The sequence below is a fragment of the Esox lucius genome, chromosome 7 (assembly GCF_011004845.1).
Source record: "Esox lucius isolate fEsoLuc1 chromosome 7, fEsoLuc1.pri, whole genome shotgun sequence".
Lineage (NCBI taxonomy): Eukaryota > Metazoa > Chordata > Actinopteri > Esociformes > Esocidae > Esox > Esox lucius.
In genome coordinates, this window is record NC_047575.1 from 25,576,438 (window position 1) to 25,599,135 (window position 22,698).

At 44.7% G+C, this 22,698-nt stretch overlaps 1 protein-coding gene across 6 annotated transcripts in view; it reads left to right on the forward strand.

Annotated features, from left to right (window-relative positions):
* Nucleotides 1–22,698, forward strand: part of rapgef6 (Rap guanine nucleotide exchange factor (GEF) 6) — a 100,854-nt gene that overhangs the window by 4,503 nt on the left and 73,653 nt on the right. For all 6 annotated transcript variants that reach the window (XM_034293207.1, XM_034293208.1, XM_034293203.1 and 3 more), the window contains exons 2-4: nucleotides 19,114–19,184; nucleotides 19,403–19,459; nucleotides 21,420–21,503. In XM_034293207.1, coding sequence (XP_034149098.1) covers nucleotides 19,114–19,184; nucleotides 19,403–19,459; nucleotides 21,420–21,503 — 212 coding nt within the window. The remainder of the gene's footprint in view (nucleotides 1–19,113; nucleotides 19,185–19,402; nucleotides 19,460–21,419; nucleotides 21,504–22,698) is intronic.

Genomic DNA, 22,698 nt, shown 5'->3' on the forward strand with positions numbered 1-22,698 from the left:
TTAACGGACTAGTTGAGAAAGGGAGAGTGAGCGTGAAATTAAATCCTGTGAGTCAAGTCGCTGATTGTGCCATGCTAGGCCTCTGTGGCGTGCTGCAGATACGCACCTCGGTAGCCAGTAGGATCCCAATAAAACGTTCACCACCAACTAGGCCAATACGGGATCCAGTGACGTCAGGTCGTCTGTTCTGTCAGCAGCTGGCTTGGGTACGTTCTGTGACCTAGAAATCTGGAGGCAAATGGAAGTGGTTTTGTCCTCAATCTGGGCAATGTTTTAGTGTAAATAGAGATGTTATTTGTACAAGACAAGCAAACGTTTCGGTCCTGTCTGTAGGGTGTGAAGGCTGCCTGGCCTGGGCGTAAAGCAGCATTCCAGGCAGGACTCCGGGCGTGAATAGGCCTATTCCCTCAGAACCACTTTTCTGATAATGAAGGTCGATGCTGCAGGCCACTAAGAAACCAGTAGGATAGACTGTTCACGTGTTGGGCAGTAAAGCCAAATGGATTACCAAGAAACAGGAACTGTGCTCCATTAAGGTATCTGCTAAACAGATTAGAATCTTAATTTTAGTAAAAAAAAAATTGGGATGTGTGAAATAAAATAGAATGGGGCATGTTTGATCAAGGTTCTAGCAGGAGCCTCACCTCACCTGCATAAGTTGCCTTAAAAACATTGATTGATCGACAATCAGAATTGGTGTAAGATGAGAACTCATTAGTTACCACAAAGCAATTGTCTGTTTGTTTTTTTTCTTGGTAAAAAATAAGTAGGCCTATTTTAAATTTAAACAATAAGGCGCAAAGCAGTTTGGTATGTCGCAATATATCACGGCTAAAAACTGTTATTTGGCATAATGCATCTCAGGCAGCCTGGACACAACACGTAGGCTAACTGTTTAATACTGGCACTATGCATAAAACCCCCATATGCTTTATTGCTATTCTGAACTGGCTACAAATGCAATTTCAGCCAATCAGAGTTTACCATTCTAACCACCCAGTTTATAATGGCGTATAACAACCAGCACTCAGACAGGCCTTAACATGCTTTCCAACCATGCCACACCTCCACTGCATACAGTTAGATTCAACGTTTTACTGCCAATCAAGTTTCACAACAAACTGTTTGTTCTGGTCTGTTGGTGCAGCAATTTTGTACACAAGAAATACAAAAAAATAAGAATGGAGGACAGAGCCTAAAAAAGGTGTGTTTAAAAATAAAAGGTGCAAGATTTGTCCAGTGCCCAGGACACCAGATTGTCAATCAACCACCTGTAGACAGGTGTCACCCACAAACCTCAGGAGCTTGACAGAGTGGTGACTGGAGGTGCAGCTGTTTGTGTACAGGGGGAAGAGTAGGGGGGACAGGACACAGCCTTGAGGGGAGCTGGGTGAAGAGCCATGTTGACCACGTCGTCCACAGACCTATTGGCTTGTAGTGGGTCGGTGATGGTCCTGAGGTGGGACAACAAAAGGCGCTCAAATGACTTCATAATCACAGAGGTCAGGGTGACGGGTCTGTAGTCGTTAAGTCCTGTGATCCTTGGGGACTGGGATGATAATGGACTTGAAACAAGCCAGGATGCAGCATGTCTCCAGTGAGGTGTTACATAAACACAGCAGAAAGCTGATCTACACAGTGCTTTAAGGTGGATTGTCTCCCCATCAGTTAGGTGGGATGCAGCATGTCTCCAGTGAGGTGTTACATAAATACAGCAGAAAGCTGATCTACACAGTGCTTTAAGGTGGATTGTCTCCCCATCAGTTAGGTGGGATGATATTTGCTGCAAGGTTGACTTTAAACTATATTTAAGCAATATTTGATTCCAATCTTTACCAGCCCAAGGGCTGAAGTCCTTAAATCAGGAAATGCTGGTTTCATAAAAATGCTGTTGTACCAAGATCCAGTACGTATAAGTTAATTTGTGTTAGAGGTTAAAAACAACAAAAACTGAAAAACACAGGCTCTCTGGCCCAATGTTAATCTCAAAGTCAAATGTTTTGGCACCTGAAAGCTATATGGCTTTGGATCTTTCATGTATGTTTCAGCCTTTTCCTAAATGAATATAATTGATTCACGTTTGATAATGCTGTTTGGCCTGCATGTCATCATGGTGTCTGGTGGGGAAGGACCCCACTCGGTTGCGTGTAATTGCATACACTGAAGCACGCACACAGCAGCTTTAGTCGTGGTGTTAAAGGGGCATTCTGGTCACATGATCACAAATTACCAAGCACCTCCATAAACACCTTTTCAACCTAAGTTGTCTAATCTTATTTAAAAGTGACCTCAACCTGTTTCAGTCATCCCCCTACCAATCACAGTCTTAAACAAAATGAGGTTCAGGTTTGCTGCAGGCCGTTTGGGGACAGGATGCATTGCTCTGTTTTAATAGGGTACAGTAGAGGTAGTTGTTGCTCATTTATTACATTTTTTGTCTTCTAAACTAATGGACCTTTGCTTTTTGGAAACCAGCACAACAACCATTGAGTTCTGCTGGTATACAAGCCTGCCCATTCAGCTAGCAATGTTAGAGTTGGTTTCCTCCCCGCAGTGAGAATCCTACATTAGGAGTGTGTCAAAAATGTGGCCGCTGGATTACCTCTCTACTCTAAACCAGAGCCAATATTTTACTGTAATAATCACTAGGCCTGACAACCCAAGTGTTTTGTCAAGTGCACAGAATAGCATGTGATTCTGAAAAATGAAATTATTGTGACATGGCACAAGACATCTACATAGTAATTAAGAAATATATAATGCGAAATAATAACAGAAAATACAAAATATACATGACAATAGAAGCATTGTAGTGCCTATAAATGGATACATTAAAATGTGCTAATGTATATAGAAATTGACCAGAGCATATGAAGTGTTCACGTGATCAATAGATCAGTGTTGTTGGTTGAGGAGCCTTATGGTCTGCGGGTGACAACTGTTTGTGAGTCTGGAAGTGCGTCCTGATGCTTCGGTAACATCTACCAGACGGCAGCTGCCGTACCAGGCAGTAATGCAGCCTGAGAGGATGGTCTCACTGGTGCACCTGTAGAAGTTGATAAGGGTTTTTGCAGACATTCCAAGCTTCCTGAGTCTCCTCAGGAGGTACAGTCATTTTTTTGGGCTGTTTTTACCGCCAAGTCTGCTTGCCTGAACCAGGTGAGCTCATCTTCGATGAACACACAGTGGATCTTGAAGTTGGCGACTCTCTCTAATTCCGCTCAATCGGTGTGTAGGGGGGGGTCCCTCCTCTGCCGCTTCCTGAAGTCCAAGATCATCTCTTTAGTCTTGCAGATGTTGAGAGAGAGGTTGTAATCTTGGCACCATGTAGCCAAGTCACTTACCTCCTCTCTGTATTCAGTCTCATCATTGTTGGTGATGAGTCCCAGGATGGTTGTGTCGTCCGCAAAACATATGACAAGTATGACGTTGGAGCTGTGTGTGGCCACACAATCATGCATGAACTGGGAGTACAGGAGGGGACTGAGTATGCAGCCCTGAGGGGCTCCGATGCTCAGGGTCAGTGCAGAAGAGGTGAGGTTGCACATTGTCACCACCTGTGGTCTACTTGTCAGGAAGTCCAGGGTCCAGTTGCAAAGTGTGTTAAGACCCAGGGTCCTGAGCTTGGGAACGAGCTTAGTGGGCACAATAGTGTTGAATGCTGAGCTGAAGTCAACAAACAGCATCCTCGTACCCTTTTCCAGGTGGGAGGAGGGCAGTATGTGCAGTCATGGCGATGAGCATCGTCCGTAGATCTGTTGGGACGGTATGTAAATTGAAGGGGGTCCAAGGTGTCAGGAAGGGTGGAGCAGATGTGGGTTCTGACCAGCTGCTCAAAGCGCTTCATGATGGTGGAGGTCAGTGCTACAGGGCAGAAGTAATTCTGGCAGGTGATGGAAGGTTTCTTTGGTACATGGACAATGGTGGTCTGCTTAAAGCAGGTGGGGACTGGTGACTGAGTCAGGGAGAGGTTGAATATGGAGGTTATAACCTCCGCTACGGTCAGTGCACACCCTGCACCCCCTCTCGCTTCAGCTGTGGCTAGGGCATGGTTCAAGTTCCGGGATGCTCAACTGTTGCTGGTGCACCACCATAGTAAATTATTAGACCTGCCTGAGATTTGCATTGGTGATGACAACATGCTCCAAACTGACTCAAAATATGATCAATCATTTGTGCCGGTGAAATTATTGTTTGTGCTGATACAGTTTTGGTACATAACCTACATTTCTACTGGATAGTGTGTTGGCTTTACTCTAGAGGTTCCCAAACTAAGGGTCGTGACCCCATCTGGGGTCTCCTGATATGAAAATGGGGTTGGGGGTGAATGTTTTAAAATTGACTCTCATACCCTCAAACAAAAAAATAATGATTATATCATTTTTCTTCAAATGGTTGGGGTTGCAAGAAATTTTAGATCTCGTTGGGGTGGTCGGCCCAAAAAGTTTGGGAACCCCAGCTTTCCACCCTTTCCTCTATTGCTCTGTCATGACTTAATCTGTGTACATAAAAGATGACCTTACTTTCTTACAATTTAGGTAATGAGATCATTTAAAATTGATGACAACAATACATTGAAAAACGTAGCATGTGTATTTATGAAATTGTTTATTACTACTGTTTCTGTGCAGGAAAATATTCACATTACAGTATGAGAATTATTTTTTTACCTTGGTACATTACGTGCATCCTGTGAGCCTTGCTCTGTCCGTTTTATAGTTGAAAATGCACAGCGGATAGGTAACAATTAAGTAAATGCCACTATTTTATTGTGAATTGTTTTGCCATTTGGCTCTTACCGTGTTACGGATTGCAGATTACAACTGTATCGGTAAGAAAGACCGGAACAAACAGAGTACAAGTGGTTGAGCCTATTTTGAGTCAGTTTGGAGCAGGTTGGGGGGCTGGTGATGTCATCACCTGTAATTAAATGTCTATTTTAAAACATTAAAGCAGCACAAACAAAACTTTTAATGGCACGAACCGGCACAAATGAAGCACAAACAAACAACAAGACTTTTGGGTGAATTTGAGCATGATGGGGGGCTGAGTGAGCTCAGAATGACCAATAAAATATTCTTTAATATCTAAAAAATGACAGTAGTGCAAATAAATGTTAACTGCACAAACAATTGAGCCCATTTTGAGTAAATTTGAACCATGTTGAGGGGCTGAGTCAGTTAAAGTAAATATTAATTACTAAGAAAAATGTATTAGATAGTTATTAAGTAGTTACTATCACTTATTGTAACTGTTACTATAACGTCAATATGTACTAGTATAGTTCAGTAGATAGTACTTCTTCCCAAAAGTACTAACTAGTTACTCTTAGTGATGATTAGTAAAACATTTCAGTCTACAACAAAATGTTGTTTAAGGTTCAGAATGTAATTTTAACATAACTCGTCCAGTGATTAAATGATAAGCTGATTAAACAGGGACAGTTTAAATGAAAGGTTTTCACTTCCCAAAAAGTAATTATAAAGTCCCAACAGCTTTGATTGGGGCCACAGAATTGAGAAACCTGCCTCTGCTTATGGCATGATGCCAGACCAAGCTTTATGGAAAGCAGACACTTGTTCTGGACTGGGTTACAGGGCTGATTACACCACCACAGCCTCCTCAGTCTTTCATTGTGGGATTTTATTAAGATCTGTCTCACGTGAAACCAACTAATCCATAATGAATGTCTTTGCCAACTATTTTTATTGTTGACGTCATCGATTTTTATTGTTTATTTGTTGAAGTAAACAGAATGCCTCAAATTCCCCACCCCCCAAATAACAATAGTAGTTTGACATTTCCATGGTTTGGAACATTGCCTCTAATCACCCCCTTTCATATAATCACTAGATACGATTGTTTTTATACTCTATAGGCTCATCAAAGTGTATTTAGTATCTTGTGAAGGGTGTCTGTAGTGCCCTTTGTTGTACTTTGCACTCTGCTATGCAGAGTTTATAAATAAAAAAGGAAAGGAGGTCCTGTAACTCCTCTCATTCTTTTTAGGCAGCTGAAATATGTAGCTAGGTTACAAACATCCGGCCTAGAAGCCATTGAGACTTATTTTAGCACAATAACATTGTTTTGTGTACGCTGGAGAATACAGATTGGTCTGTGTCCCTGGGTTGTTTGTCTTTAATGTTGTTCTCTTTAAAGCAGGAACTTGATTTGCTGTGGTTTTCTTTTGTTTTTTTATCTGTCCATTTTTTCTGTTCATATAACTTTTATAAATTCGTAGTTCTATTTGATTGGTCACATTTCTCCGTCGCCATCTCTCAGCTTTTTACAAAAACAGGGATCTATGTAAAAGAGCGACGTTGTTGGGGCAATAGGGAATAGAACCCAACTTAAGGCAGCTGGTCAAAATGAACACTTTAACATGCTGAGCCATGCGGTCTCTATTTCCCCTTCGCTGAAGTATGGGCACTTTGTTTGAAGGCGGTATTATTTTGTTTATTGCATAAGCTTTACATTTTGTCTGTGTGGAGTTCCCCATGTTGATAATATAATGGAAAACCTGAGTCACCCTTTACAACACCAACAACAAAAAAAAGAATCCCCCTCCTCCAGTCAAGTCCTCTCCAAACAATGCTCTGGATGTGAAACATCTGTTGCTTGTGTTGCCTGCAAGGCCATGTCACACATTGTTTTGTCATCTCTCCAAGCCCATACACTCGCAAAATAGTTTTTCTGGCATTGTGTCAAAACACAGCGATAAAAGACTTCAGCGCTGATTATCCTGACGACTTGACAGAATGTGTGCTGGTTCTCAGCAGTACCTCTGCTGGGAGTGCAGGCAGTTCACCTCAGGGCTCGTGTGTGTGAAAGAATGAAGCCAGACCTGATGTGACGGTGTGAAGCCCTGACTTGGCTGACGCGTGTGACCAGAATGTGGCATGCACACCTCTGGCATGCCAAGAATCTGAGCTGGTTCCCCGAAGGGCCCTTCCCTGAGGCCGTCGTTCACCTTTTAGGGATGGCAGCGGTCCCCCTCTGAGTAGCGGGTGTAGGTGTTGGGGTTAGAAAGAGGGTTGGGAGAAGCTGCGTAAAAGACCTCTCCACTCCCCAGACATCAAGGCCGTCTGCTTGACACCTCCACTTAACTGGATGCCAGCGAGGAAAACGCCCAGCTGATCCTGCTACATCTCGTCCCCTGTCCTTTGACCCACAGTCAAGGTCTACTCATATAACCACCCAATTACCGTTTTGTTCGGTATCTGTGTGCGGCAGAACGTCTGACTGCACTGTTCTTTATGCCGGTCTCTGCTCACCAGTTCTGCCTGTGTTGGACCAGTTGGATCGTTGGTTTCCAGCCTCCTGTGTTCGGCCACAGGTCAGCCCACCGGGCTGCAGTCATCATGGGGACCATGGTAATCCCCCCCAGCCCCTCCCTGGGCCCTGGGGAGCAGGTGGAAGGAAGAGCAGCGGGGAGGGTCCCGTGGGTCCTATTGAGGCACTGTTTCTGTACGCCACATTGAGCAGGGGTTGTGAGACCTAGGACGTGAGACATGGCGTCTGCTCCACAACCAAGCCAGTCATCTGTAATGACGATGATTCCTTGTAAAAGGCAGGTCCATTTCTTCAGTCAATTAAGGAAGCCATGTGGGCGGAGAGGATGACACTGACTCATCCAAACATTTTTTATAGTGTTGCCAGAGGCCCTGCCTCTGCTGTGCATTGACAATGACACTGAAACAGTCAGTTGTTTGATATGTAGTTTGCATACTGTCAGTTGTAGACTGACCCTACTAATAAAAGCACTTGATGTGATGAAATGATTCAACAGCATTGCAAAATTGAAATAATGTTCTCTCTCTTTTATTCTCCAGTTTGGTCTGATGTTTCTATATACAGGGTATGATGTCGATGTACATTTTGTAAATATCTTAGTATTGTAGGCTACAATCATGACGATTGTCAGGGTTGGGTAAATCATTGTAATTTTTTGCTATTGAATAATGGTCCTTACAAATGCTAACATAACATGCTATTGAAACATTTGTTTTAGAAATCCTGCTAATTAGGAAACTAGGCAGTCCTGCTTTCTCTAGCAGTCAATGGCTGTAAAGTACCGTTACGTAGAGCCAGGTTCAAATTCAGTGTTTCTCTACCAAAAATCGGGGGCAACATTTAATTTATGTATGTAATTTTTTTTTTCTACATTGATGTGTACTCAGTATGAAATAACCGCAGTTTACCTTGCAGATTAGAGTTCTAATTCCTTGCGCTGCCATGAAGCTCTCTGGCTCTTCTCTACCGTGGTCTAAACCACTTGTTTGCCTTGGTCAGAGCCCATAGGGCCTTGTCGCAGAACTCGGACTGATCTGTGAACACAACCCGTTACTTACACATGGTTGAAACCTGGCTGTTTTGGTCCGGGGTGGGTGTGCCTTCTCCATGACGCAGAGGAGGCTGTGGGTGGTCGGTATGGAAACATTTTAGTGACGTAGGTGGTAGGCTTGCACGATATTGGACATAACTGATAACGGATCATTTTGACCCCACAGGGTGAGATCTTGCGTGGAGCCCCGGATCGAGGGAGATTATCAGTGGTCTTGTATGTCTTCCATTTTCTTATAATTGCTCCCACAGTTGATTTTCTTCACACCAAGCTGCTTACCTATTGCAGATTCAGTCTTCCCAGCCTGGTGCTTGTCTACAATTTTGTTTCTGGTGTCCTTTGACAGCTCTTTGGTCTTGGTCATTGTGGAGTTTGGATTGTGACTGTTTGAGGTTGTGGACAGGTGTCTTTTATACGGATAACAAGTTCAAACAGGTGCCATTAATACAGGTAACAAGTGGAGGACAGAGGAGCCTCTTAAAGAAGAAGTTACAGGTTTGTGAGAGCCAGAAAGCTTGCTTGTTTGTAGGTGACCAAATACTTATTTTACCGAGGAATTTGCTAATGAATTCATAAAAAATCCTAAAATGTGTTCAAGGTCCTGGAGTGGCCTAGCCAGTCACCAGACCTCTGTCATTGCCAACAAAGGGTATATAACAAAGTATTGAAATGAACTTTTGTTATTGACCAAATACTTATTTTCTACCATAATTTACCAAAAAAATCATAAAAAATCCTACAATGTGATTTTCTGGATTTTCTTTTCTCATTTTGTCTCTCATAGTTGAAGTGTACCTATGATGAAAATTACAGGCCTCTTTCATCTTTTTAATTGGGAGAACTTGCACAATTGTTGGCCGACTAAATACTTTTTTACCTTACAAAATTGTTCTGCGATGTGACTATTGCGGATGCGTACATCGCAGTGTCAATTCTGAAACGATACATTGTGCAGCCCTAGTAGGTGGTGCCGTTGGCCTGGCGAAGGTCTGGTGTCGTTGATGATGGTGCTGGATACTGGGGTCTGATCTGGTGGAGGTCTGGTATTTGACTGCTTCTGGTGAAGGTCTGGTGTCGTTGATGATGGTGCTGGATACTGATGTCTGACCTGGTGGTAGTCCTGCAGAAGGGAGAAAGGACAACCTGACGACTGAGCAGGCACACGGGAATCCCTGAGCCGAAGGTCATAGATTAAATTCTGCTATGAGCAGCTAAGTTCACCGAAGGCAGTAACGTCCCTGAAGATGCCGTTACCGTGAGGCTACGGACATGGTTGTGCTTCCAGGGGAGAAGTGACAACAGTGTCACATTTCATGGGCGCAGACAACAAACATGCAAATGTATTAAAACCAAGGGAGGATTTGATTGTTGACATTTGAACTAATCCCCTCAGTGCCCTCTTTTATCCAGTGCAGTTGTCGAATATAACTTTAGAAAATAATAAAATAATAATAATAATAATAATTTAAAATTTGGGGTCACTTAGAAATGACCTTGTTTTCGAAAAATAAATACAATTGTTTTTGTCTGTTTTAAATAACATCAAATTTATCCGAAATACAGTACATTGTTAATGTTGTAAAGGAGTATTGTAGCTGGAAATGGCAGATTTTTTATGAAATATCTACATGTGTACAGAGGCCTATTATCAGCAACCATCAGTCCTGTTTTCCAATGGCATGTTGTATTTCATCATTAGAAAACACTTTTGCTATTATGTTGGCACAGCTTGACTTATCAACTGTTGTACTGGTTAAAGAAGCAATAAAACTGGCCTTGTTTAGACTAGTTGAGTATCTGAAGCGTCTGCAATTGTGGGTATGATTACAGGTTCAAAATGGCCAAAAACAAGGAACTTAATTCTGAAAGTCATCAGATAATTTTTGTTTTGAGAAATCAAGGCTATTCTATGTGAAAATTGCCAAAAAACTGAAGATGTATAATTCCTTGTACTACTCCTGTCACAGAACAGTGCAAACTATCTCTAACCAGAATAGAACAAGGAGTGGGAGGCCCTGGTGCACAACTGAGCAAGGTGACAAATACATTTGAGTGTCTAGTTTGAGTAACAGATGCCTCACACATCCTCAACTGGCAGCTTCCTTGAATAGTACCTGCAAAACACCAGTCAACAGTGAAGAGACGGCTCTGAGATGCTGGCCTTTAGGCAGAGAAGAAAGAAATATATCTCACAATAGCCAATCAAAGAAAAGATTAAGATGGGTAAAAGAACATGGACACTGGACAAAGGAAGATTGGAAAAAAGTGTTTCCAGCTACAATACTCGCAAAGGAGAACATTTGTGAGATGAAGACTAAAAGTTCCAGGAGGAGTGCTCAATGCCATCTGTGGCAATGTGATGGTCTGGGGTGCTTTGGTGGTGAGATTTCTTCAGGGTTAAAGGGACCCTGAAGTAGGACGGCTATCACTCCATTTTGCAACACCATGCCATACCCTGTGGACCATGCTTGATTGGAGCCAGTTTCCTCCTACAACCGGACAATGACCCAAAGCACATCTCCAAACTATGCCAGACCTATTTGGAGAAGAAGCAGTCAGCCTGTATTCTGTCAATAATAGAGTGGCCAGCACAGTCACTGGATCTCAACCCTATTGAGCTGTTGTGGGAGCAGCTTAACCGTATGGTACGTAAGAAGTGTCCATCAAGCCAATCCAACTTGTGGGAGGTGCTTCAGGAGGCATGGGGTGAAATCTCTTCACGTTACCTCAACAAATTGACGCCTAAGGTCATGTACTGCCAATAGAGGATTATTTGACGAAAGCATCGTTTGAGGAACATAATTATTTCAATTAAAATAATTTTTTCTACCATTGTCAGTGGCTGTATTTTCTATTCATTTTGCTGAATATCCTATTCAAACTAATTTCTTGTATGTCTTCATGGAAAACAAAAAAAATTAAAAATAACATTCAGAAGTTTGTATGTAACTAAAATCCTCGTGTACATAGTAATGGGGCGAGACACAGTGGACGGAAACAGGATGTAGTCTGGGGGCGTTTTATTAACATAAACCAACGTGTTAGGGAAGGCGTAAATGAGGCATGAATCAAAACCGACAGACTAATCCCGCCTTTCATGAGGCAACGTCCATTTCGAGGCAGCCTCCCGATGGGGTTTGGTAGGAATGGGTGCTGCCGGTCGTGAGTTTGGCAGCCATCTTTTGGCTTTCTTCTTCCACTTGCGTGTGGCAGCGTTGCCTGGTTCGTCTTCCGTCACCTCTTTTTGTTTCAGCCTCACCCGCCGAGCTGCTCCCTGGGAGCCCTTCAGTACTAACCCCGACTCCAGTCAACACACTACTCAAGCAGACACAATGAACGTTACATAGATAACAAGTAAACTTGAATATTGGATTTGTTTGTTGACCTTAAATTATGTCACTCACATTATACCAGTAAGACATGTTAGTTTTTTAATGCCAGAAGTAAACGATCATTATTTAAACCAAAAACATAAGCTGCTGTCCACTCAGTTGCTGGCCTTGCAGGCATCCTTTGAACTGAGCCAAAGTGCTTTTCTTGTGTGTGTCATCCACGTTTGTGTACTTATGGGGACCAGATAAGATTTTAAAAAAGCCTTCCGAATCAGCCCCCACCAATGTCTTTTGGCCAGTCCCCTCTAGGGAATGTGATTCTGGCTCAGGTGTTAGATTTAAGGAAAAACATAGAATCAGGCTTAGTGCTAGAATTCGGGGTTACTTTTTGTTTTGGCCATTACTGGTTAGGGTAAGGCATTAGAGCTAAGTTAAATTTCGGCATAGCAGTTAGTTTACTGAGGTTAGGGTTGGGATGGGGAACCAGAATTCCGGGGTTAGTGTTGGGTTCTTGGTACCCACAACCTCTGTGTGTGCGTGCGTGCACACTTGGCGCCCGCCCAGCTGCCCACCCTCTGTCGGCTGGCGCCCGCCCAGCTGCCCACCCTCTGTCGGCTGGCGCCCGCCCAGCTGCCCACCCTCTGTCGGCTGGCGCCCGCCCAGCTGCCCACCCTCTGTCGGCTGGCGCCCGCCCAGCTGCCCACCCTCTGTCGGCTGGCGCCCGCCCAGCTGCCCACCCTCTGTCGGCTGGCGCCCGCCCAGCTGCCCACCCTCTGTCGGCTGGCGCCCGCCCAGCTGCCCACCCTCTGTCGGCTGGCGCCCGCCCAGCTGCCCACCCTCTGTCGGCAGGCGCCCGCCCAGCTGCCCACCCTCTGTCGGCAGGCGCCCGCCCAGCTGCCCACCCTCTGTCGGCTGGCGCCCGCCCAGCTGCCCACCCTCTGTCGGCTGGCGCCCGCCCAGCTGCCCACCCTCTGTCGGCTGGCGCCCGCCCAGCTGCCCACCCTCTGTCGGCTGGCGCCCGCCCAGCAGCCCACCCTCTGTCGGCTGGCGCCCGCCCAGCAGCCCACCCTCTGTCGGCTGGCGCCCGCCCAGCAGCCCACCCTCTGTCGGCTGGCGCCCGCCCAGCAGCCCACCCTCTGTCTGCTGGCGCCCGCCCAGCAGCCCACCCTCTGTCGGCTGGCGCCCGCCCAGCAGCCCACCTTCTGTCGGCTGGCGGCTGGTCAGGCAGCAGGACGATTACAGACCCAACACCGTGAGTTCAGTGTGTTCTGCTTCTCAACTGTGTGCCTGGGGATCTGGACTATGGCTGGTTTCAATTCTAGCCCTGTAATCAGAGACTGAATTAGACCTGGGACAGCAGGTAGATGTAATTAACGACCAGGTAGAACTACTACCAGGTGGTTTTTGTTTGCAAAGCGCCCTCGTGTTTATATCATTCCCGGGTTTTCTTTCTTTTTTTAAGTGTGTAATTGGAATGTTAGTGAAACAGAAAACAGCGAACATCTAGAGGTTGTTCCTAACTTGGTTATGACTTGGGAGTTATGGTGCCAAACCTGAGCAAAGGCTAAAGAAAATGTGCTAACTAGGACAAGGTCTTCATGAATTAACTGAGATTACATAATGGGTAAAAAAAATGTCAGCGTTTCCTTGACAACATGAGGATTTGTATGTTTCCAGCTGAGCGTTTAGCTGTTTTTTCTGGCAGGGGCTGGTGGAGAGATGGCAACTGTTCTGTGGTGGTGCAGCCATGCCCTCCCTCTCATTACTAGGCTTTTTTTTAAAAATATAAACCCCTCATTTTTTAACAGGCTTTTAAGGACTTGACCAAAGACCCACTTTACTCTGTAAGCGATCCGCATGTTAAAAGTACTTTTGGGGGAGGAATCTGACTGCCCTCTTCCTAAAGGCGTCATATTTTGAATATATGTCCGGCTAAGCACCATTTCAACACTTGAGTGCTCAGTAGGATGGCAAAATGTATGTGCCGTAGTCCTACCTAAAAGCCTGATTTGACCCCTTGATAAAGCGCTAACAGCAGAGAGGATTACCTAGTGCTTTGCCCTGTTATGGTTTCATCCCTCTTAAGACCGTTGGTCATGTCTGACCTTCCAGACACGTATGCTTCAAACCATTAGTGGAAACTCTTAACTGGCGTTAATCTTCTTCTTAATGTCGGCTAAGGAGATTTGTACTGTTGTACCACTTTAACCTCTGGTTTTAGACAGTTTGGATCTGGACTGTTCAGTTTTTATGAACATATTTTAGGGGTTATGTAGGCCGTTGAGGTGAGTTCAGCCTGAACGGGTGTATGTTCCTTTTCAGTTGGCCCTGAAACGCAGTGAAGCACACGAGTTCACAGGCGTCTAATTCACTGCCTTGTTTAGCCTACACTTGTTTCTGCCTGGGCGTTGTCAAAGCATCAAAACATTTGTCTAGTATGAAATGAGGTATAAAGGTCTCCTGTTTCTCCATCATGTTTAGGATACTGGGACGGAGTGTGAATGTGTTATTCTTTTCTGTTGACACAGGTTTTAGGGCTCTAATAGAGGCTGTATGTTCCGCAGTCTCAATGTATGTGTTGTAGTTGAATGTACAATGGCCTCTCTGTAAGGCTCACTTACTGTACATTTCGGTGTAGGCATGAAAGACCATTTGAACTCTTGTCTTAGGATGGGGTCGTGCTCCTGTAGCGACAGCTGCACTGGGCCGGGTCAGCCAAGGAGCAGTTAGCCTGCGGGCCGGACCAGAAGGTGGCAGCAGTGCTGCACCTGATTGTCATCGCTGGGCTCAAAAGGATTTTAGGGGTTTAATCACAGTTGCAAAATGTTGCAAATGCCGCTGTCATTTTGCTGCCTTTTGACAGTTTTGTCTACCTGCTTGAAGTTTTTTTTTATGTGTATGTATTTTTAGGCCTACCTTGAGAAAAAACAAAAATGGCTACCCTACCTGACTTATGTACAATCAAGCATAGGCCTGTGAGTAATGTTTTGGCTATTAATTTGATTCATCTGCAATGACGTTTTGCCAGTTCAAATAATAACAGCTGTCAGTGATATGCTGTTTAATTCTCTTCTATCAGCTGCTGTTAATGGAGGGTTTCTAACTTATGATGTCCAAGGTCACAAGGCTGGGCAATGTTGTGACCTCAAGTAGCTGATCAAGGTCATCACAGAGTGGTCCCCTGTTGCTGACCTCAGAGCAATGAGGGCTATACCATGTGGTACGGACTGTGCTTTTTTCAGTTAAGTCCGACCTGGTTGGGTCAGGTATTTGGACCCGGTGACCTTTCATCTACTGGCTGAACTCTGTTGACCACAAGGCTACCCTGCCCATGTGTGTATCTAGGTTTGTATGTAGTTGATGCAGGTGATCCTAACATCCTGTATGGGGCTTGGTGATCAGCTTCAGTGTGATCCAGGACTGAAAGGGAGCCGAGCTACGCCGGTGTGGGCTGACAACGGCGCAGTGAGACCTCTCCCGAAAGGAGGGCAGAGCCACTGGACCATCTGTGTTTTTAAAGTCTAACACCAGTGACCGCCGTCTGCGAGCGGCGCCTGTTTATTGAGTGGGACCACTGGCTGTGCCCCAGGGGCCACATTGGCTGTGGGGGACAGGGCTCCGTCTAGCCTCACCTGAACACCTCCAGTTCCTGGTCCCCCACTGCCTCCGTCAGCCTCCCCAACTGCACACCCTTCACTGTGTAGTGCCCTGTTTTGGATCAGAGCCCTATGAGCCCTGCATGGTTTAGGGAGCCATTTTGGGATTCAAAGTGTTGCTCCCCCGGGCCTCAGGAAGAATAGTGCTGGCCGCAGCACAAGCTGCTCTCACTTACCCTGTTAGCTCGATACCCTGCTAGTTGCTCCTAAGTTGTCAGTATGCCGTTTGCTATTCTCCTGCCAGCGTTTTAATGGGTTGTCTTTTCATCTGAGCTGAAGCCAGGCAGTCCTCGGCTATTTCAAATGGACAGTGATGCAAATGAATTATTCTGCAGCATGTGTTTTCACTTGTTTGGCATCTTCTCCATATCCAAATTCAGTGGGGCTTGTGATGCAAAGCCAGTGGATAAAGAGCTCTATTTTTCAAAATGAGGTAATATGGTCTGTAGAAAAAGTTGAGGCCACCCTGTTAATCTCTGTTCATGAAGGCCAAGGGAGAAAGCCTGGGCCCCCTCCCAGAAGTTTCCTGGAAGTAGACCCTCATAAAGAACTCCCCCTCTTAGTAGAATGGTTCCAGGAGTCTATCCAGCATCAGGCCTGTCCAGTAGCAGTATTTTCTACCCAGGCTATGACTGAGCTGATGACAGACTTCTGTCTATACAATAAAGAGGACACTGAGGCTGGCAGTTGTACTGCAAATTGACTCTCTTCACATGCTTCTAGTTATTGTCCCAAACAGTGAAAATGGCTATGGGACTGTGGATCTGTGTCTGTCTGTGCGTCACACATGACACCCCAGATAACGCTCGTCCAACGTTGACCAAACTTGGGTGAATGATTTGTCTTGGTAAAGAGACTGGATATTTTAAACTGTTCTTGGTGAGATGCTGGTGCTGTAACAAGCAAAAGAAAAAGGTCATAAAATGGTGTTTATGTGGACCACATCTTGGTACTACATTTGTGGAAATCACGCTGCCTTTATGTATATTTCCACAATGTCTTTTGTAAAATGTCACTATTGTCTAAATGTCTAAAGTCTCAAAAGATGTCAGAAGCCAACTACCACTATACTTTTTCCGAATAGGTTCTGAATAATATGAAAAATAGAATTACCTGTTTGATGTTATTCCTAGCCTTGCTAATGTTAGCTTAGGCTTCCTGGTTGCTAGCTGTAGAGATCTAGTCTGTCTTCTTTCGATCCTTTGCAGTTTTTGTAAAACTCTAGCTGTTTCTTACAGTAAGCGAACTTCGCTCCCTATGGCATACTTATGCTATATTTATCTTCCAGGTATAATGCGCTTTCTCAAAATAAGCCAAGGAGGAAGGCCCACCTTTCAGAAGATTATTGGCTGGAAGGCCTGCCTCACTGAAAGTGATTGGCTGGGTCAGGATTGCTGGTACAGAATTGGCTGGAATTTAAATTATTAATTGACATTCCAATGGAACTGAGCTGCCTGCATTAATAAACAACTCTTAGAGGGCCTCATTAGCTTACACAACATGTTTATAGGGGATACAAAAATATATATTTTTACTGAAAGAAATCTACCTGGTGCAGCTTTAATACATGGGTCCACTCTTATTAAAATGTTTTTCTTTTGGTCTATAGGTTGAAGGTGCTTGTATATATAGTGCCCTCAACAATGATTGGCCACCTTTGTGGTTTTAATATGGATCCCAGTTGAACAACAGCAAAAGTTTGTTGAATCTTGGTGTCAACCATGGCATTTTTGTGTAGCCATTGCCTAATTTTTGAAGGTCAACAACCCTTTGGCCTAATTTGTGTTCTCTGACTTTCCCTATGGGGATTCATGACTGCGAGTGTTAGCATATCACCTCATATTTGTACCCCAGTAGAACATGGATATCCACTTAAGGGTTCCTTATCAATCAGATTAACATAACAAATATTTATCATTGGCTATATTACGGGTGCCATTTATTGACCACCTTATTTTTTTAGATGAATGTTTAAGAATGTGCTTTTTCTTTGATTACTTTTACCTCAGTTGAAGTTTTAGATTTGTATACTTGAGTGTTACAGTCGATAGTGTAACCTGATGAATATACAAAATGTCATAGCCTTTATTAACGATTGTTGAGGGCACTGTCAATTATTTTAATTAGTTTAGGTTCCTTATGTCATGAGTAATTTTAATGTTTAGCAACTGAACTAGTTTAAACTCGTTTGAACACTGAACACAGGAAAGTGTGAGCTAGGAACTATTGATTTCTTTGAGACACAATGCTTGCTGTTCCAGTTTTATTTTCAAGTTTACAGATTTGATAGCAATCTCAAATTCTCCAATGGATGTTTTGCTTGAAATACCAGCGCCCATTTACCCATGGATGAACATCCCTTCCAGTATGCAGTATTCCAGAGTCATGCAGTGTCTGCGCTATCGTAGAGATAATCATTATGACCACACCTGCGTTTTCAGGTGAAATGTTTTTCTCTGAGTTCTGCACAACCTCAGCAGTGCTCTACTAACTCCGTAGTTCCCAATCCTCTACTGGGGACTCACCTTTTTGTTGTAGTCTTTAACGAGCTCGGCTGATCCAAGCAGTTAAGAGTCTAGTAATGAGTTGACTAGTTCATCCAAATGTGTCAGCTTTGGTGCACATCTAATACATTGAATGTCTGGGGGCCCCCAAGAGAGTTTTGGGAGCCTCTGTGTTAACTAACTGAAATTAATTAGTTACATGGGATATCTCTATTGGCCCGAGGGGGGTTGCTCCATCTTTTCTGTGGAGGAACATGTTTGTTTCCTTCTGTGTGAGAGTAGGAGCAGACTATGACTGACAGAGTGTCAGGGTTTCCCACAGCACCAAATTCTATCGGGACCTTTCTTTTCCACATAAGCTGTCCCAGGAAGTTTTAGTGTGCCAGCGGATTAACTCTGCGGAGCCCAGCTTCCACGGTTCTGTGTTGTTCCTCACGGTTCAACTATTCTGCGCGCAAACAAGGAAACGCTCAAATTCAGACTCGCTGGGAAACAAACACTGGTGGCCGTGACCTGACGCCACTGGGTTGGTAACTGGGCAGTGGCCCACCATCACTCCCACATTCTGTGACTGGCTGAGCAGATGAGCTCTGATTTCCACAGGGACAGAAACCAGAGGTCCTGTGTTACAGTGAACTGGTCCCTCAGCGGTCTGGGAGGGGGGGGCCTGAGGCATGTGCTCCACCTGTTCATCCAGTGCTGGAAGACTGTGGGCTCAATGGCTGCTCTGTCCTGCCACGCCATATGGACATATTTCAGCCTTAACGCCCAATGCTTCAACTGCTCTACCCAGTAGCACTCCGTGAAGCTCTGCGTGTCGGCCCGCATTAAAACGGTCGCCGTGATTGGCTGCATTTTTAAACATGATGGCCTTCAAGTCCTTGATGAAAATTGACATTTGCACATGGTCTTCGTCTGGTGTTATGGAGAGCTTAGCCGTGTTGACACACCAAATGTCAAGAGAGGTTGATTTATTCTTATTTAGCCAGAGGCTAATCTTTGATGAGCATTGTGCTGCGCAGATATGAGATGGATGTGTGTATAGCATGTTTGTTTTGACCTATTGCTGTATTGTGTAAAAGTGTCTCCTTAACAGTAATCTGGTAATCCATGCAAATCCTCCAGCATTTGTTTGTTTGAGACCTCTGGTCAAACCTGGCAAAGAGCCAATATATCCGTTTCTCAGTCGTACACAACATGGTATCAGCCGGGAAGCTGTGATCTGATACTGTACTATATTAGCTGTCTGTCTTACCATGTCGTCTTGTTTTCTCTAGGACTTGAACACCATCTATGGTCACCTCTACCACATGGATATCCTGTCTCCCCTCAGGGAGCACCAGCTCAGGTCAGATGAGCTCCCTGTTCACCCATTAGGCTCACCCCTCAGCTCTGCTTCAGTCAGCTTGCCTATTAAGACATAATGAGGTTGGGTTATGTGGAATGGGCAGGGAAGGGTTCCGAATCGTGTGTGACCGACTGATGTCTGAAATGATAATGCATGAAATGGCATGATAAGGTGTGAAGTGGTGGGGTTAATGCCGAAGCTGTTTTGATGTCCTACAGGTCGATGTGTACCACAGCCAGGTACGAGAGGCACGAAGCCAACCACATCCTGTTCTAGTAAGTAAACACATGCACGTGTTGTTGCTATACTTGTACAGAAGACCAAAAATGTATTAGCTGTTTGAGTTTAGGTACTCCAAATCCAAAAGTAAAAACAAAAATATTACACACATTTGTGCGCGCACACTCACAGGAAACCATAATGGTGTGCTTGTCTTCTGTGTCAAAACACTGCTTCCTCTTCTGTCAGTAGCACAGCTTCCTGGTCATGTTAGTATCCTTGTTGTTGTTATTGTGTTTACCTAAAGACTCATCACACATCATAGCATTGATCTGGGTCAGGACAAGGCGGCACGCTTGTCCTCTGCCTTCAGAGGTCTTTGCCTCTACTCTATAATCCTCTACTTCATAATTCTCCACTCCATAGGTCTAGTCTAAGAGGGAGAGCGACTGAGTGAGAGAGAGAGAAAGAGTGGAAGTGGAATCACATCACTGTCAGTAGTTTAATTTCCCATTGGAAAAAACACCCTAAAACTGCCTGGTCTGAACTCCTTCTGCCAGTTTGGCTTCTTCTGGTCCACTGGGCTATGAAGGTCAACGCCAACGGATTATAAACTTTACCCAGAACCAGGGTTTTTTGGCGGAGAAAATAGAAATGTAATTCTTACTCGTGGCAAGGCGATGCAATAGTCGTTGTATTATTTACGAATGGTGAGTGAAATGGCACCTTGACTTTATTCCTTCGGTTTGGCACCTTTTATAAAACTAGTCAACATTTTCTTTCTGATTGTCAGTCAAAGCCAAGTCAACAGCCTTATACACCATGCCTCTGTGGCCTGCAGCGACCACGAAATAGGATGACCTGCCAGAAAACAACAGGATTAGAGTGTTTCTGCTAATTGTTCTGGCTGAGGTTATATGTAACATACTACTCAGAGGCACGGGGACATACTTTCTGGCCTCAGTGTAGAGCCAGAAATGTCAGTCCTACTAACCATGTTACAAAACAGAAGGCGTACAGGAGTTGTGGCGGACTGCCTGACCTTGCCTATACAGTCACTGCTTGCTTTGGGACCAACAATTGTTATTTTCACTGTTATTTAACTGGGTTAGTCAGATGAAAGCCAATTGTAATTTTCCACGACAACCTGACCATTGGCGTACAATTACAGGAGGACAGAACAACAGACAGAAACCATGTTGTAAAAAAAAAAAAACATATTTAAATAAATGTGAGAAATACTATTTGTAGGGTGGAATAAATAAACCACAAATTCTGCTGTTTTCCATTTCAATTTTAGGCATTTGTCAGAGACTAATGCACAGTGAGTTATGGTGTTGAGTGCATACATTTTCATACTGGCCACCCGTGGGGTTCAGATCCACAACTAGACTTCTGTAGATGAGGTTGTGTATGCGGCAGGGGCATTTTCCCTCCCTCTTAGTCTAGACCTATGTAGTAGTAAATTATGGAAAGAATGAGTGAACTGCCTCTGAATGCATTGATGGATGCCTTTCACTCATTTGTTCAGGAACAAGTAGTTTTCTGGACATGACTGTTACCAGCTGTTTTGTCTGTCTACTTTTCACATTCTACGGATCTGATTTACATGCCCTGTTCGGACGAAATATGAACCTTTTATGAAGTCATGCAACTGGCAAATCAGCCTGTACTTGAGACCGATGCTAGTAATGTTTAGGACAGAGGTCCTGTGTAGCGGAGTTGGTTGGGCACTGCTGTCCTGTTCCATTAAAGTTCTGGGTCAGATTCCCAGAATCAAAAAAATGCACAACAACCAATGCATTCACGACTCTCACTGGCTCCAGGTAAGATCTTTTTAAAATGATTAAAATGTTAAATGTACGACTTATTTGGAGGACCCGGAGGTTTTCCATGGCTAGGCCAAAACGCCATGGGGTAAACCTCTGGAAGGCCACCTTCTATCCGGAGTGTAATGGGCATGTGAATAGCACTGTGCAGAATAACCCCCTGGCTCTGTTTGACCTCCCTCTACAGCCCTGACAGCCTGGCCTCCTGCTGGTACATCCTGCTCTCCGGGTCCGTCTTCGTCAAGGAGCACATGTACCTGGCCCGATGCTGGTAGGTTTCACCTGTCCTGCATTGGTCAGCACCCTGTCTCAGCACTCAGACGGACGCCGACGTATTCAGAGGCTGAGTTCCAAATGGCACCCTATTACTGACTTAGTGCCCTGGTTTGGCCCGTGTGGTGGTGCAGCAATGGGTACGGGTTTGACTGAAATAAAACACTGTTAAGGAAAGTGGTTTCCGTTTGGGAGTTGTCCAGAGAGGCTGGCAGTTGAATGTGTGATCTGTTCACCTTTTGGAGGTGTATCGGCTTCAGATCTGAGTGGGCTTCGATAACAGCCTTTGATGAAGCGTCTGTAATCGGGCACTGTGAGACCTCTGAACACTGTGGGTTCTGCTCTGGTTTACTGGCTTGTCTGTCAGAGATTAGATGTTGAAAGAAGGAGACATTTTAATATGTGCAAGTATCATGTCTATTTGATGGAGTGCGGTTTTGAGGTAACTGTGAGATTGTTCCAGCACTGTGTGACTATATTAGCTGTGTCTGCCTCTCTGTCTGTCTCTCTGTCTCTCTGTCTCTCTCTGGCTGTGTGTGTGTCTCTCTGGCTGTGTGTGTGTCTCTCTCTCTGGCTGTGTGTGTGTGTGTGTCGCTCGCTCGGTCTCTCTCTGGCTGTGTGTGTGTGTGTGTGTGTGTGTGTGTCTCTCTCTCTCTCTCGCTCGCTCTCGCGCTGTGTGTGTGTGTGTCTGTCTCTGGCTGTCTGATTGACTCAGACTGTCTCCGACACAGACACCCTAGCCTGGTCCAGTCTCTTCTCTATTAGTGTTTTTCCTCTCTGTCCTCCCCAGACATAAAACAAAAATGTTAACCAATTAGTTTTGTGAGCTCAACACTATAAATGTTTGGAAAGATAGTTGGCACATAGTTCCCCTCTGTCCACTCTGTTTAGGCTTGTTGCCATACTAATTATGAATCTTCAAAAGCCCCATCGAAAACGGCAGTCGCTCATTCTACACTGCATAGATTTAAAGCATTGCATTTGACACGTGGGAAATATTAGCATAGCAAAACACTTGTTGTGAAGCTTAATCTGCTTGTTGGCAGTGGGTTGTTCCACATGAGATGACCACCATGTGCTTTAGTGCACAATGAAAAGTTGGGCAGGCACTGCTGCTGGAAGGCCACTGAAGTGCGTGTCGTCTGTGTGTGTTCCTGCATAGTTACATTGATGCCATAGTGGGTGGGAGGGGG